Genomic DNA, 15156 nt, shown 5'->3' with positions numbered 1-15156 from the left:
GGGATGGGCGGGGCGGAGGGCGGAAGGGCCGGAAGTGGGTTGTCGTAACCCGGAAGGGGAATCCTTTCCTGGCTGTTGTGTTGACATTTTGGAGCTGCTGCTGTTTCTGCGGCCAAGGGAACCGGAGGGGAAGGATGGTGTGCGAAAAATGTGAGTTAAGGGGCCACATCTTTGGGAGAAGGAGGCTAGGAGAAGCTAACTGGAGCTGTTCGGGTACTTTGCCTTTTCTTTGTTTTTCTTTCGGCCACAGGTCTCCGATGCCAGCCATTGTCCTTCTACCCCTTTGACCATTCCTTCCCTCCCCCAGGACCGTATAGTCGTTTTGCATTCAGAGTGGTCTCAGTTTTGCACTCATTTGTCTATTTCCTTTGCCTCCCCTATGCCCGACCCGAGATCTCATACAGCTCTTGACTGGCTCCTTCGCCTCACAGACCCTCAGGGTTGGAATGGATCTTAAAAGTAACTTATACAATATCTAGAGTTTCCAGATTTAGCAGACATTGAAAAAAAATGAACACTTTTTATTAGGAGAAGTAGGTCCCGTGCAATATTTGAGACTTGTCTTTGCTTGCTGCTCTTTACTACTGAAAGTGCACTGGACTTACTTTTAGGACGTGACAGTACTAAAACGCCATTCATTGTTTGAAATTTGAATTTAACCGGGCATCCTGTATTTTAACCAGCAGCCCTAAGTTAGCAGCCTATCCAATGGCTTAAATGCTCTTTGCATGAATACCTGTGGTATTGAGGCAGGGTTTAAAAAGTCTCACCACCTTCAGAGTCTGTATCGATGTCACTCACTTTTAGAAAAGTCCTTCCTCCCTATTGTTGCCATCAGTGATTCTAATATAAACTCTTGAGGTTTCTAGAAAATAGGATTTTTTGATGTCACAGACTATTTGCTTTAAAACGGCTGTCATATCCCTAAGTCTCTTTTTCCTCAGGCTAGACATTTCTGGCTCTTCTGAGACAAGGTTTCAAGTCCTCTTATCTGGATTAACATTAACATAATCCATTTTGTTTATACCTCCTCCCACACACAGTAGATAAACTTTTGAACACAGGCACCCATGAGTTTGAATCACAGTTTTTACATTAGGTAAAAGAATAACTTATGGGCAAATTATCGAATATTTCTTGGCCCCAGTTTTCTCATCTGAAAAATGAGAAGAATACATAACTTACGGGTTTTGTGAGAATTAGATAATGCAGGTAAAGCCTGATTTAAAAGTGCCTTAGTGTATACTCTAAAACTGGTTATTTCTATCATAACCCCCAATATGTGGCTCTCAGAATTGAACTCTGCCTCGTTTTATGAGGGGTAGAGTGGAACGAATATTTCCATTTTTCTATGCTTTATATCATCGTCTCACATTAAGCTTTTAAAAAATTATTGCAATGTAATTGACATGGGTACAAGTCACCCATTTAAAATGTACCATTCTGTTATTTTCAGTATATTCACAGGGTTGTGCAACCATCACCACAATCAATTTTAGAACATTTTCATCACTCCAAAAAGCACATTAAGTTTTCTGACATTGATGTCCTTTAACTCTACTCCATCCAGTACTTAAGTTTTTTGGTTTTGCCTCTTTGAGGAAATATGACTTACATATATTTAGGTTATGCACCTTCCTTCATGTCTTCTCTCTTATGTAGTATAGTTCCTAAACATGTAAATTTAGCCTTCTATGTAATTTGTGTTAATTCTGTATATTTTAACTTTAGACGACTGGTATTCTGCCTGGTTTAACTTGTTTTGTGTGATGTTCTTTACACCATAAGTGCTTTTTCTCAGGGAAATTGAGGATACTGGGCACATTGTGAGAGTTAACTTCCTAAGATACATAAAAATTTTGAGACCCCAAGATCTAATGTGGTATTAAAATAAGTACACATAGTTGGTTCTGGGACGTGATATGTGTCCTAAAAGGTCATTTGCTTTTTACTTCTCTGCACTTCTGAAAGTCTGTGTATTATTTCTTTGCTCTAATACCTTTCTGCCTTCTATAGCATCTTATTCCTCAAATAAAAATAGACTCTTAATTCAAAGACCTTTCTTTCAGCCCTTTTCTACTCTGTGACTTTGAAACTTGGTCTCGATTCTCTTTGAATTTACTTCTCCCTGTGCTTCTTTACCATTATAGTCTCCAAGTTTTCTTATTCTCCTTCTCCCTTAAAGTAGATGTTTCCCAGTGATCTGTATCTGACCTTCTTTTGACTGTTTTGGAAATATCTGGCTTCAAGTAGCATATCCATGCCAGTGAATGTCTAATCCACATCTCCAGCTGACTTCTCTCTAAACTAAGACCAATAGAAGAATTTTCTCCGGACAATACTGGGAACCTCCATCTGGTTGTTACATAGTAGTGTAGTACTTTCAAGACTGAATTTGTCATCCTACTTCACAAATCTGTACCTTCTCTTCCATCATTTAAAGGCATTGCAGTCCTCCCAGTCACCCATTCACAAAGCCCTAATCATCTCTCATGCATTCCCCTATCCCTTTGTGATCCTGCATCCAAACACTTGCATGTCCTGCTGTTTTTACTTCCATTCAATAGCTCCTATTTTCCCTAGCCTCTCATTGACCCCTCAAATACCCTAGCTGAAGTCCCCATCACTCGAGTTAGACTAATGTGATCCCCTACCAGCCCCTTTCCCTTCAAACTGTGTTCTCCCTGCCTTTGGCTCTTCTCTCCCTAAACTGGGGCAAAACTGTACAAATGAACCAGTTGGTACCACTAAAAGTGTACAATTCCTAATCTGCAAGATCTTTAATACTATTCATCAGTCTTTTTAACTTAATTTTAGTCAGTCCCCTTGCCCTTTGTCGCTAGTGACTATTCCAAGCTCTCTGGTCCCTTAAACGTCCACACCTTCACCTACCTCATCCTCTGTTGACAAATACCTCCTTAGAGGTATAAGAAAAGCAAGGTAATTACATGGGAACGTTCTCAACTTCTTTTATTTCTTTTGCCATACCCATAAACAGATCTGCATCCATGCTCATTTACTTCTTTCCCTTTTTTCAAGGAAAATTCTACTCATGTCCTTGTTGCCATTCCTCTCTACCTCTTTGTCTCTATATCCTTTGGAATCTTTATCAGCTCCCCTTCCATGTAAAAATGCTCAATTAGACCCTGACTCCACCTTTCATTCTTGCATCTTGTCACCTTTTCATTCATGCAACAAGTATTACATTCCTACCAAGTGCTATACAGTAGAACCAAAGGGTAAAGACTTTGTCTTATCATCCGTCATCATCATGCCAGGACGTGGTTTAGAGTAATCACAACAGATATGTGCATTGAACCTAAATATAAGTGCATTCTATCGTTTCCTGGATTTAAAACCTTTAATAAATTCTCAATGTGCAAAAAATAATTTGGGGTTTCTATATTTAGAACCTGGCATTCAGGATGACCCTCCACAATGAGGGCCCAGCTTATCTTTCCAACTTTATTTTCACTTACTCTTACCCTCACTCTTTGGCCAAACCAATCTACTTTGTGTGTACCCTGAGCTTTCCATGCCTTTCTTCAGGATATAGCCTTTCTCTAGTTTGCCTTCATCATCTCTCCTCCTCTTTCTTTACAACCCCACTGCCAGAGCCAGACCCTCTTCCTGCCTTCTCCACAGGCTTTCCTGGATTTCCCCAGCTAAGGTTATTTCTTTCTCCGTGGAATTCCTCAGTTACCCATTACCCACAGTTAGTATCTTCAGTCTCATTTCACAGTCCCTACCCCGGCATGAAAAGGCTCCTACTGTAAGACAGTGGTTGATATCACTGAATTTTAAGCTCCATGTAGTGTATTTATTAGATAGTTAAATCCAAATTCCCCTTACTTTTACTATCTTGTTACAACAGGTGAGAAGAAACTTGGTACTGTTATCACTCCAGACACATGGAAAGATGGTGCAAGGAATACCACAGGTATTTTTCCATTTGGAAAAGAGAAGTTGAATCCCATGCTTCCTGTGATGAATGTTTTAGCTTTATATCATTTGTAAAAAGAAATCTTTTGTGTATTTGTGTATTTCATCTCTTAACTATTAAAGAATTCCAGATCCCCCAACAATTTAATACCTTTTTTTAGTTCTCTGGGTTACATGTTAAGGGTTCCTCATCTGTCAGGCAAAAGATAGCAAAATCATTAAATGATTTTCAACCAATGAGTAGATGATAGTAACTGATTTGATTCCACTTTATTAAAGTCTGCATTTAATTCCCCCTCTCTTCACCTGACTTTTATATTCTTGAACAAATCATTTACACATTTACATTTTCACCTTCATATCATTATATACAGTTGAGGTGTTTCCAAAGGGAAGGAAAAGAAACACTTGTACTGTATTCAGGGTCTATGGCACCGAAGTAGTGGCTTTAAGATTTTACACTAGATAAATTAAGTGTAGACCCATCCCTAAAGTCCTGTTTTGAGTCTGAGAAATAAAATGATTATCCACAATTTTATTGCTTCATAATAAATCTTTCCTTTTTAAGTAGTGTCTTAAAAACCTGGGTATTAACTGGGGATTTTTGAAAATTTTGATCCAGACTCGTCTACTGGTAGGAGGCCAAAGAATGAACTTTTTAACTAACTGTTAAATGTTAAATGTATATGTTATAGTGAAATATGCAGAAATAACCTGCTAAAATACATGTATGTTTTGATTTAGAAAGTGGCGGAAGAAAGCTGAACGAAAATAAAGCTTTGACTTCAAAAAAAGCAAGGTAGGTAATAGGAGCAGCCACTCCTCAGGCATATAACTTTCCACTCTCTTTGGTCTTAGACATGCTGGAGTGAATTTGGTGTGCATCATTCTATCGTGAATAAAACAGAGTTCAGTAGTTCCTAGCATGCAAAGCCAAGCTGTCTGTTACAGCCTGCTGGTTTCACCCTACTCGTCCTCAGTGTATCAATATATGAAGATATTAGTGCTATTTTTTATATATATAATTTCACCAGAAAACATTACTTTTATTTTATCTCATTTTTTTTCTTTTGAAAACTATGATTTCTTATCCCTAAAACTACTTTGCAGTTTCACTCAGGTGCTTCAGTGTGCTATGTTTTATAGAACTAGTTTTGGAATAATATTGCCTGGTTTGGATTTACTCTAGGTTATTTTATCTGGTTCTTAATTCTCATACAAATCAGAGGTAATAGAAGGATGTGGACAGATCAGAAGCTCTGGAATCAGCCCTAAATTTGAATTTGGACTCTGTTCCTGTCTAGCTCTGGGGCCTTCAGGAAATTAAGCCAGTTTTCTGAACTTTACTTTTTCATCTAAGAATGGAGATAAAAGTGTCTCCCACCCTAAAAATCATTTTTTTTTGACACCACACTTTATTTCCAGTCTTAAAAATGCCATGAACCCTTCCAGCTGCCACCCCATTGCCTTGCTTCCCTTCACAGCAAAAGTTTCCAAAAGCCTTATTCAGACGCTTTCTCAGTGTAAGTCCGATTCGCGACTTCAGCCCCACCAAACCCCTGCAGCTGCTCTCAGAGGGATCACACCTGATGGACTTCTCTGGTCTTACCTTACTTAACCTTTTAACAGCTCTCATTTTTGCAACCTTCTGTTCTCTTTCTTTTTTTAAAGTAAGCTCTACCCTCAATGTGGGGCCTGAACCCACAGCCCCGAGATCCAGAGTCGCTTGCTTCACTGACTGAGCCAACCTGACTCCTCTGCAGCCTTCTGTTCTCTGGGCTGTTGGGTACCATACTCTTTTTTTCCTCCCAACTCACCGTTCCTTCTCAGTCAAGGTGCCTCTGGACTCAATCCTAGACCTTTCCCTTTTTTTTCTATTTATAAATGTATAATCTCTCCTCAAGTGACTTTAGTCCAAAGGCTTTAAATTCAAACTGTATGGTTTTTGTTGTTTTTTTTTAAGATTTCATTTGACAGAGAGAGACACAGCGAGAGAGGGAACACAAGCAGGGGGAGTGGGAGAGGGAGAAGCAGGCTTCCCGCTGGGCAGGCAGCCCGATGCGGGGCTCGATCCCAGGACCCTGGGACCACGACCTGAGCCGAAGGCAGACGCTTAACCGACTGAGCCACCCAGGCGCCCCCAAACTGTATGTTAATGACTCCCAGATTTATACCCCCTGTCCTGACTTCTCTTTTGAGCTCCACAGATGTACCCAGCTGCCTACTTGACTTACCATTTGGGCGTCTACCAGGCCACCTCTTGTTCCTGCAGGCTTCTGATCCGAGTCTCATCATCGCACCCCCCCAGTCCAGCCTTGCGAGCCTAAGAGCTAGAATTCCGCACCGACCCCTCCCTTTTCCTCACTCCCCTTTCATCAGCAAGTTCTTTAGCTCTGCCACCAACATATAACCTGAATCCACCTGCTTTTGTCCATCTCACTGCTATTACCCTCTTCCAAACCACTGGTATTTCTTACTTAGATGCCATAATAACTCCATCTTTCTGCTTCCTCTCTAGTTCTTTATGGTTCAGTCTCATAGTAGCCAGAGTGGTCCTTTAAAGGGCACAGAAGTGCTTTTCTCAGAACCCTGCATTGCTTTTCTTTTCACGTAGAATATAATCTAACCCCCCCCCCCCCCCCCGGACCTTCTTAACATGATCTGGCCCCTCCCACCTCTCTGACTCCCTGTTGCAGCAACTCCTGCCTCAGATAGACCAAGCCCACTCCCATTGGAAGAGGTTTGTGCTTACAGCTTCCTTCCTCCTAGAGCTCGTTCCGCAGAGCTTACGTAGCTGGCACCTTCTTGTTACTAGGATCTCAGTTGAAATGTCACTTCCTCAGAGTGGGTCCCTAACCAGCATTTGAATTAATAGCTTCCCTCCTTCCCCTCATGTCTGCCACAATATCCTGTTTGACTTTTCTCCTCAACGTGTATCACCGTCTGAAAAACATGCTTATTCCTTTACTTACTGTCTGCCCTTTACCTATTGTCTTACTAGAATGTCAGCTTGAGGACAGAGGCTTTGTCTGTCAGGTTTCATCTCTGGTATGTAAAACAGTGACAGGCACATAGTAGGTACTCACCAAGTATTTGCTGAATGAATAAACACATGTTTCATGGCATTATCCCAAGGATTAGAAATAATAATAATAATAATAATAATAAAGCTTTTACTACCTGTAGTGCCTGGCTACCATAAGTACATAATGGTACTTTTTAAATAATGGATATAAAACAGCATAAGAGACTTAATCTTCAGTGGAGCGTCACACTAAGTGTTGCTCTGACTTATTGAAGTCTTCTAAGACCGTTCAGTTATTATTAACTAAGTTGTAATTTTTACAAATTGTACAGTTTTAGATACTGCCAGTTTCTTTATGCTCCCAACCTCACTCCAGTATCATTAATAAGTAGCTGTTACTTTGGATACTCCAAATGTCTCACATTGGAAAGTGTACTATTGTATTGCATTGAATCTAAGATACCAACACTTAGAAGATGTATCATTGCTTTAAGAAAGAAAAAGCTCTGCTAATTCATTGTAAGATTTCAGACATACTAAAATGTGCATCTTAGAATAAAATACGGTTTGAAGCAAAAGTAAGTATATGGATGCACACAAATCGAGCTTATTAAAAAGAGGAATAGCGTCTATCTTCCCTTGTGCAGAGTACAGTGACATTCTTTTGGGTTTGGAGAAATTAAAACTTTGAAAATGAGCTATTGTATTACACTACCCCAGGAGAAGAAACTAGGTCTAGGACAGTGTTGGCATTCGGTATATGAGTATTGTTACGAAAGTTATGGCCAATTTTGGGAGAATTATTTTCTACTCCAGTCACTATAAAGTGGCACTTTTATGTAGTAGAAACTCTTTTATGCAAAGGGATTGGATCAATTAATGGAAAATGTCAGTTAAAGGAGGCGATTATTAAAACATACACATACTTTCTTAAAAGTCACAGCACATAACCGCACATGCATTCATCAGTCCTTTGGCACTGAGACAGGCTTTTTGAGTACGAGTCTACTGATAAGAGTTCTTCATCATTTTCCTCACATAAATCATAACCAGAATGCACATCTCCAGTATGTTTAAAGTGGAGCCAAAACTGATAGACTTGCAAAGTGGCAAGTCCTTCCACTTACGATCTTGCCACTATTTTGAAGCTGTCTCACCTAATTCAGTGGCAGTTCAGTGATTCTCACTGACCCAGCCATCCTAAAGCATTCTCATAGTTTTTAATAGAATTGGTCACTCTTTTTGTACCCACATTTCATCAGTTTCCATAATATTAAACTATATCACACACACAGATTGGCAAATACAACTTGTAGAAACAGGTTTGGGATTAAGGAACTGACTGTTCACCAGCATACAAGTCACATAGAAGGGGCAGGGGTGTGCAAGCGCGGGGAGAGGAGCTAGCTGCAAGCATGCCGTGCCTGTTAATTGGACAGTGTGACACAGAACAAAGAGCATGGATTGATCCCATTTGTTGCTAAAAGGAGATCATTTAAGTGTTTCTATTCTATTATACATTTTTTTTCTTTTTTAAAAAAAAAAAAAAAAAACTCTAGATTCGATCCATATGGAAAGAATAAGTTCTCCACTTGCAGAATTTGTAAAAGTTCTGTGCACCAACCAGGTTCTCATTACTGCCAGGGCTGTGCCTACAAAAAGGGTAAGTTTCTTTCAGTACCGTTTTTCTATTCATATCTAGCCTACTCTTGGTACTGACTTAGATAACACAAGAAAGGAGTAGCCTTTCATAGATGCTGTTCATCAAGTGCTCTTTTTTCTAAAGCAAGATAAAACTTAGAACTTGTTTGTAGTTACTGGTCTGTGCTTTCTTTTTTTCTTCTCTCATGCTGTTAATTTATGTTTTAAGCCTCAGGAGTGACTTAAATAAAGCAAACTGTTGGTATTCGGTATTTGATTGGTATTATTAGTTGGTATTATGATTTGATTGCTTACATGTTTTGTTTGTTTGTTTTAGGCATCTGTGCAATGTGTGGAAAAAAGGTTTTGGATACCAAAAACTACAAGCAAACGTCTGTGTAGATGTGTTGATGACATTTCTGGCTTTCTACGTGATTTTACTTTTTGCTTTGAATTTTCAAGCCATAACATAGGTGTTCAAGTTCCAAAATGACACGTTTTAAGACAATATTAAACCAAGAAAGTTGATTGGTATTCATTTTTTGCTCTTAAGAAGTTCTAAACAACATAACTAGTTTCCTGCCTTATTTCTTTTCCTCACAAGCATCTTATTGAACTAGAATAAGTGGCAAATTTAATGAAAAATATTTTCCCATTTCTGTAGATGCTTTTTATTTATCACTATTCATGTAATTCTTATCCTCACTTTCTATGTTATTGATATCGCAAAAGTGAGGAGATTATTGATTGATATTTTGCTCTGAACTTTGCATCAGACTTATAACTCTTCCTTCATTCCCTTGTTGGCATAGTTTTTAGAATCAGCAGTCTCTTTATTAACTGTAGGTTCACAGGGCATTGAAATATCCAAGACCATTATAGCTGAATAGTTCCTTAGTCATTAGCCCAGACCCAAATCACAAGTTGTATTTATGATACTTTTTATTTGTTCTTGAAGCCAAAGTGCCAATACCTTTTGTATGAGAATGAGAACACAAGGGTCACCCCATGTGTGTCTAAATGAATACACTGAATTTCAGAAAAATACATTTTATGCACATTACCTTGAATTCAAACTGTCATGAAAGCCAAGAAAACATGTCATCCATGGGAATGTGTAATGAATGAGTTACTACTCTTTAGGAAAGCTCCTTGAAGCAAAAACCAAGCTTTTTTTTTTTTTTTACCGCCCCTCCCCACCCACCAAAAATAAATAGAACAAAACCAACATTTTGACTCTTCTTTTATATATGACACAGACTGCTAAAAGACAACTTTGAGGTTCAAAGAAAGATTTTTCTTATGCTGCCTTTAGAGGTTTAGGACTTCTGCTTTTGAATATTACAGCCTACTATGGAAACCAAAAACGTATTTCCTATTGCAAGTGCAGTATGTATAAATACATATCACTATAAAATATGTAGGATGGGGCGCCTGAGTGGCTCAGTCGGTTAAGCGGCTGCCTTCGGCTCAGGTCATGATCCCAGGGTCCTGGGATCGAGCCCCGCATCGGGCTTCCCCCACTCAGCGGAGAGCCTGCTTCTCCCTCTGCCTCTGCCTGCCACTCTGCCTACTTGTGCTCTCTCTGTCTCTGTCAAATAAATAAATAAAATCTTTTAAAATAAATGTAGGATAGATAACATGATGATACACATTGTATAGATACTACATTTCTATTTTAAAATTATTATGGAAAGTATGTAAAGTTTTAACTGTTATCTGTAAGGTTTTTAAAATAGTATTTCTCTGGGATACATTGTTACTCTTACCCAGAAAGATCATAAGGATGATGCAAAATATAACAAAAATAGCTCTGAAAGCAGAGAGTATCTCCTCGCACTTTAATCGATTAAGGATTTTTCATTAAAATCAACACAAGGAACCCATAATAGGATCCACTTAGAGAGTGGTCCAGATCTGTTAAAAGTTGGGTTGGTTGACTTTAGGAAAGTACATTTCTCAGGTATCAGCTGGGATTTAGACTTCCACAACTCACATTTCATATTCATGCCTTGCATAACTTCCTTCCAGAAATGATCTACTGGCCAGACTCAAGTTCCTCCATGAAGATTTTCACTAGTATTATACTCAGGATAGACTCTAAGCATTATAAATCTTTATATTATTGAAATAATAATATGGCATAAATTGAATAAAAGTTGCAAATGAGAAGGAAAATCCCCAAATAAAACATGAACATAAAATATTTTTTAAAAGAAGGCATAAAAACAAACTATAAGGTATGCCTGGGTGGCGCAGTCGGTTAAGTGTCCAACTCTTGGTTTTGGCTCAGGTCATGATCTCAGCCTCATGAGATAGAGCCCTGAGACTGCTCTGTGCTGGGGGTGGAGCCTGCTTAAGATTCTCCCTCTCCCTCTGCCCCTCCCCCATCTCTCTCTCTCTCTCTCTCCCCGCCTCTAAAAAAACAAAAACAAAAAACTATAACAGAATTAAGGCCAAATAGCTTTTATCAAAGTAAATATAAAAATGAAAACATTTTTTAAAATGTGATCGTATTTAAAATATACATATTAGAAACAAATACCAATAGAACACCTTTAAGTACATTCATTCATAGACTATGCAACCATCAAAATGATGTAAGAATTACACATGTGCAGAAGCTTGTGTGCACATATAAGAAAAAACTTCTCCGTGGAATGGAACTGAAGGTTGCGAAAAGAAGACTTAACCATTTTGCCCTCATGCCAACCACCCAATATATTTTAGCTCCTATTTCCCTTACATGGGGGAGCAAGGGACTACTAATTATAGTGTCCTAGAAATATATGTATTTAATGCACATACATGTATATGTTCTGAGAATTTTAAGTAGAAGAAGCCTACATTGTTCTGCATTTTTACTTCTTTTTTAATGTTTCTCTGTTTGGTTTACCATCTTCTATCTCTTGTTATATATTTTTTCTTGACCCGTCTGAGAGTAAATTGCAGACCTACCTTTTCACCTTTAATGTTACAGATGTTCTTCACAAAAACAAGCACACGAGGTACAGTTCTCAAATTCAGGCATTTAACAGTGATAGAATTTTCATCTACAGCCCCTATTCCAATTCAGTAGTTCCATTGGTAATTTTTTTTTTCAGCTACAGAATCTAGTCCAGGATCATATGTTAGATTCTCATGATTCTGTCATCTAGAACGGTTCTTCAGCCTTTGTCTTTTGTAGTATTGATCTATTGAAGAATACAGGACAGGTAAAATAAAGATTTTCCTTCAGTTTGGGTATTTGTGTTGTTTCCTTGTGGTTAGATTTGGGTTATGCAGTATGAGCTAGAATGCTATGAGTGATCTTGGCCTCCCAGCATCACATCCAGACTCAGCAATATCCCTTTGCCCCATATTGATGTCCATTTTGATCAACTGAGTAAGAAGTCATCCAATTTCTCCACTGTATAGTTACTAATTTTCCTTTTGCAATTAGTAGATAATTTGTGAGGAGAAACTTGAGACCCTGTTGATACTCTATTCCTCATAAACCTGCCCCTTACAGATTTAGCATCCTTTGATGATTCTTATCTGAAAACATTTTTTACTGTGATGTTTACAAAACTGTGATTTTCTAACTACATCATTCTCTCTGTATTAACTGTCATCCGACAATAAGGGAGAGATTTCCCTTTATCAGCACAGATATCTGTATAGAACAAATGCTTTTTTTCTGGCCATTGGAGTGTTAGTTACAGATACGATGCCCTTTTACCACAAATACTTGTGTATTTCCTAAGAACCAGGATATTTTCCTACATAACCATAGCACAATTACCAAAAACAGAAAATTAACATTAATACAATACTATTACCTAATCTTTTCCATATTTCGCTAGTTGTCCCAGTAATGGCCTTTGTTAAAACAAAAAACAAGCCCAGGGTCCAAATCAGGATAACACAGTACATTTAGTTGCCATGTCTGTAGTCTCCCTCTAATCTAGAACAATTCTTCAATCTGTGTTTCACAAGTGTCAAGGTCATGAAACACATCGGTCAATTATTTTATAAATTCTCCCTTAATCTGAGTTATTTCTGATATTCCTTCACAATTAGATTGAGTTCACACATTGTTGGCAGGAATATCATAGAAGTGATGCTATGTCTTTTTCAGCGCATCTTACCATGGTGTCGGTTGTTCCATTACCAGGAGTTGATTTGGATCTCTGGTTTTAGGGGGTGTCTGCTAGATTTCTTCACTGTAAAGTTAATTTTTTTTTTCCATTAAGTTAAGCAATTTGTAAGGAGATACTTTGAGACTACATATTCTGTTTCTCAGCAAACTTTCACATACTAATTTTAGCATCCAGTGATGTTTCTTGGATGAATTGTTACCCCTGAGAGTTGCCAAATGGCTTTCCAATTCTACCATTCCTTTTACATTTATTAGTTGGCATACTGCTGTAAGGAAAAGCTTTCATTTTCCAACTTAGCATGAATTCATGGATTGCTATTTTATTCAGTTCTGTTACTCTCACTTGTTTTGATGTAAAGTTATCCCACATTTGACCAGTGGGAGACCTTTCAAGGCGGCTCCTGGGTCTTTAAGACATGTTCTCATCCTTTTTTGAAGAATTCCTTACTTTCTAGCACAAGATGTTTCAAGTTTATCGTATATTTTTTCCTACCCAGCCCTGGGAGCAGCCATTTCTCCAACAATCCCTAGTTTCTCTTAATGGAGAATGGTGTTTGGGTGCTAAGGTCTGGGCTCTGCTGGGTTGCCATTGAGTCTAGGCCCCTTCAACAGAAAGAGCTAAGAAACACAGATACTAGAAACCACAAGTTTTACTAATACCTCCAACTCCAGTTCAGCCCCACTGGGTTCTTCCTTGTCTTCCCCCATTCCATACTTGTATCTTCTTCCTCAGTGAGAACCCTGGCTCCCAACATCATCCATAGAGTCACTCATTTGCAGAACTCTGAATTTTTTTATATGGGTCATGCATTTTGCAATTAAAACTAATTTTTTTAGGTAAGCCCACAGAAAAATTACACATGCGAATTTTTCATCAGTCTGGTATTATAGAAGGAAAAAGAAAGGTTGGAAACGTGCCTATGCCACCTCCCAAATAAATTTGGCAAATGAGCAAATGGTACTAAATAACTTTTTTCAATTCAGCTAATATTTATCGAGCCTCTACTTTGTTCTCTCTGTCTGTCCCTAATCAGACTGCTGTTACTGGTTCCAAAATGTTTTCTTGTAAGCAAGAACTTGATAAGTGACCCATCAACTTAATGTAAATTATAAGGTGTGACAATAGGAACAAGAAAAGTATTGAAAGAATAGTGACTAAAGAGAGGGGCTGGTGCAAAAGCAACAATCCTAGCAAAGTAGGAAGTAGACTAAGGTGTAGATACCAGGAGAATGGAAGTGAAGGGACAGATTAGAAAGAACTGATAAAGGAAGATTTTTCAGACTCGGCGACTAAATGGGGGAGTGAGGAGATGAGTCACGGCAGTCTCATTTAGATGTGGTAATGGTAGATCTCTCCACCAGATGGCAATAGTGTTCTTGGTTTTTAATTTTCTGTCATGCTGATAGATTTGTAGTTTTAGCAACTTAAAGATCAGACAGTTGGATTTGAATTTCCAACAACATTGTGAAGAATTAATGCAGTATGACACCAGCACAAAGACAGAAACAGACCAGGAGTAGATGAATCCCTGTATGGAAAGGTGGCATTGTAAATCAGTGGGGAAATTCTTCAGTAAATTCAAACTGGATCCCTATACACAAGTCAAATCCAGAAAGAGGACACTTATCATGATGAGCACTGAATAATATATAGAATTGTTGAATCACTATATTGTACATCTGAAACTAATATAACACTGTTAACTATACTCAAATTAAAATAAAAAACTTAATTTAAAAAAAAAAGTCAAATCCAGAACTTAGATGTGAAAGGAAGTCCTGAGTTGCCTGTTAGCCAATACTGGAAAACAGTTTTCTAAATCTTGTCCAGTTTTCTAGTTGTTTAGAGCAGGAAGGTAAATCTGGTCCTGACTAATCATGGTCATAAGTGGAAATCAAATACAGTTTTTTAGAGTTTTCTTCTTCCTATAGAGTCCCTTTTTCCAGTTGCTTTTTTTGTTTGTCTTAAGTAGGCTCTACGCTGGGCCCCAGTGAGGAGGGGCTTGAACTCACAACCCTGACATCAGGCCTGAGCTGAGATCAAGGGTCAGACACAACCAACTGAGCCACCCAGGCCCCCCTTTTTCCAGTTGCTTTTATCTGTTTGTTTACATCCCTATCTTCCTTGTTAGAAGTCTTCCTCAGTTGTCTGGCCATTGTTTTTGTTTTCTGTTCTCATAATAGAGTAGGAGACTTTGGAAACGTTGCTTGTGTTGATTGCAAGTTGACCATGAATTTCATGTAGGGCAGAGTTTATCAACAGTGGCACCACTGACATTTTGCACTGGCTAATTCTCTGTTGTGGGAGGCTTTATGGTGCATTGTAGCAACACCCCTGGGCTCTACCCACGAGATGCCGATAGCACCCCTGCCACCAGGTTTGTGACAATCAAAACTATTTCCAGAC

The 15156-nt window shown here is 38.6% G+C and overlaps 1 protein-coding gene across 1 annotated transcript; it reads left to right on the top strand.

Annotated features, from left to right (window-relative positions):
- The first annotated feature begins 34 nt into the window (after nucleotides 1–34).
- CRIPT (CXXC repeat containing interactor of PDZ3 domain) lies at nucleotides 35–9836 on the top strand. The gene is made up of 5 exons (XM_025868885.2): nucleotides 35–150; nucleotides 3875–3940; nucleotides 4687–4741; nucleotides 8527–8630; nucleotides 8946–9836. The coding sequence occupies exons 1-5, from the start codon at nucleotides 135–137 to the stop codon at nucleotides 9008–9010; spliced, it is 306 nt and encodes a 101-aa protein (XP_025724670.1). The 5' UTR covers nucleotides 35–134; the 3' UTR covers nucleotides 9011–9836.
- Nucleotides 9837–15156: the final 5320 nt, after the last annotated feature.

The sequence above is a fragment of the Callorhinus ursinus genome, unplaced genomic scaffold (assembly GCF_003265705.2).
Source record: "Callorhinus ursinus isolate GAN/ISIS: 27379988/994484 unplaced genomic scaffold, GSC_fseal_2.0 scaffold10, whole genome shotgun sequence".
In the NCBI taxonomy this organism is placed as follows: domain Eukaryota; kingdom Metazoa; phylum Chordata; class Mammalia; order Carnivora; family Otariidae; genus Callorhinus; species Callorhinus ursinus.
Note: the sequence above shows the minus strand (reverse complement) of the source record. Positions and strands in the feature narration are given on the sequence as shown.

Excerpts from the sequence above, each read along its gene's own strand:
- CRIPT (XM_025868885.2), top strand. Across the intron at positions 3,941-4,686 it reads TGGTGCAAGGAATACCACAG|AAAGTGGCGGAAGAAAGCTG; the intron begins GTATTTTTCCAT and ends GTTTTGATTTAG. Across the intron at positions 4,742-8,526 it reads TTGACTTCAAAAAAAGCAAG|ATTCGATCCATATGGAAAGA; the intron begins GTAGGTAATAGG and ends AAAAAACTCTAG.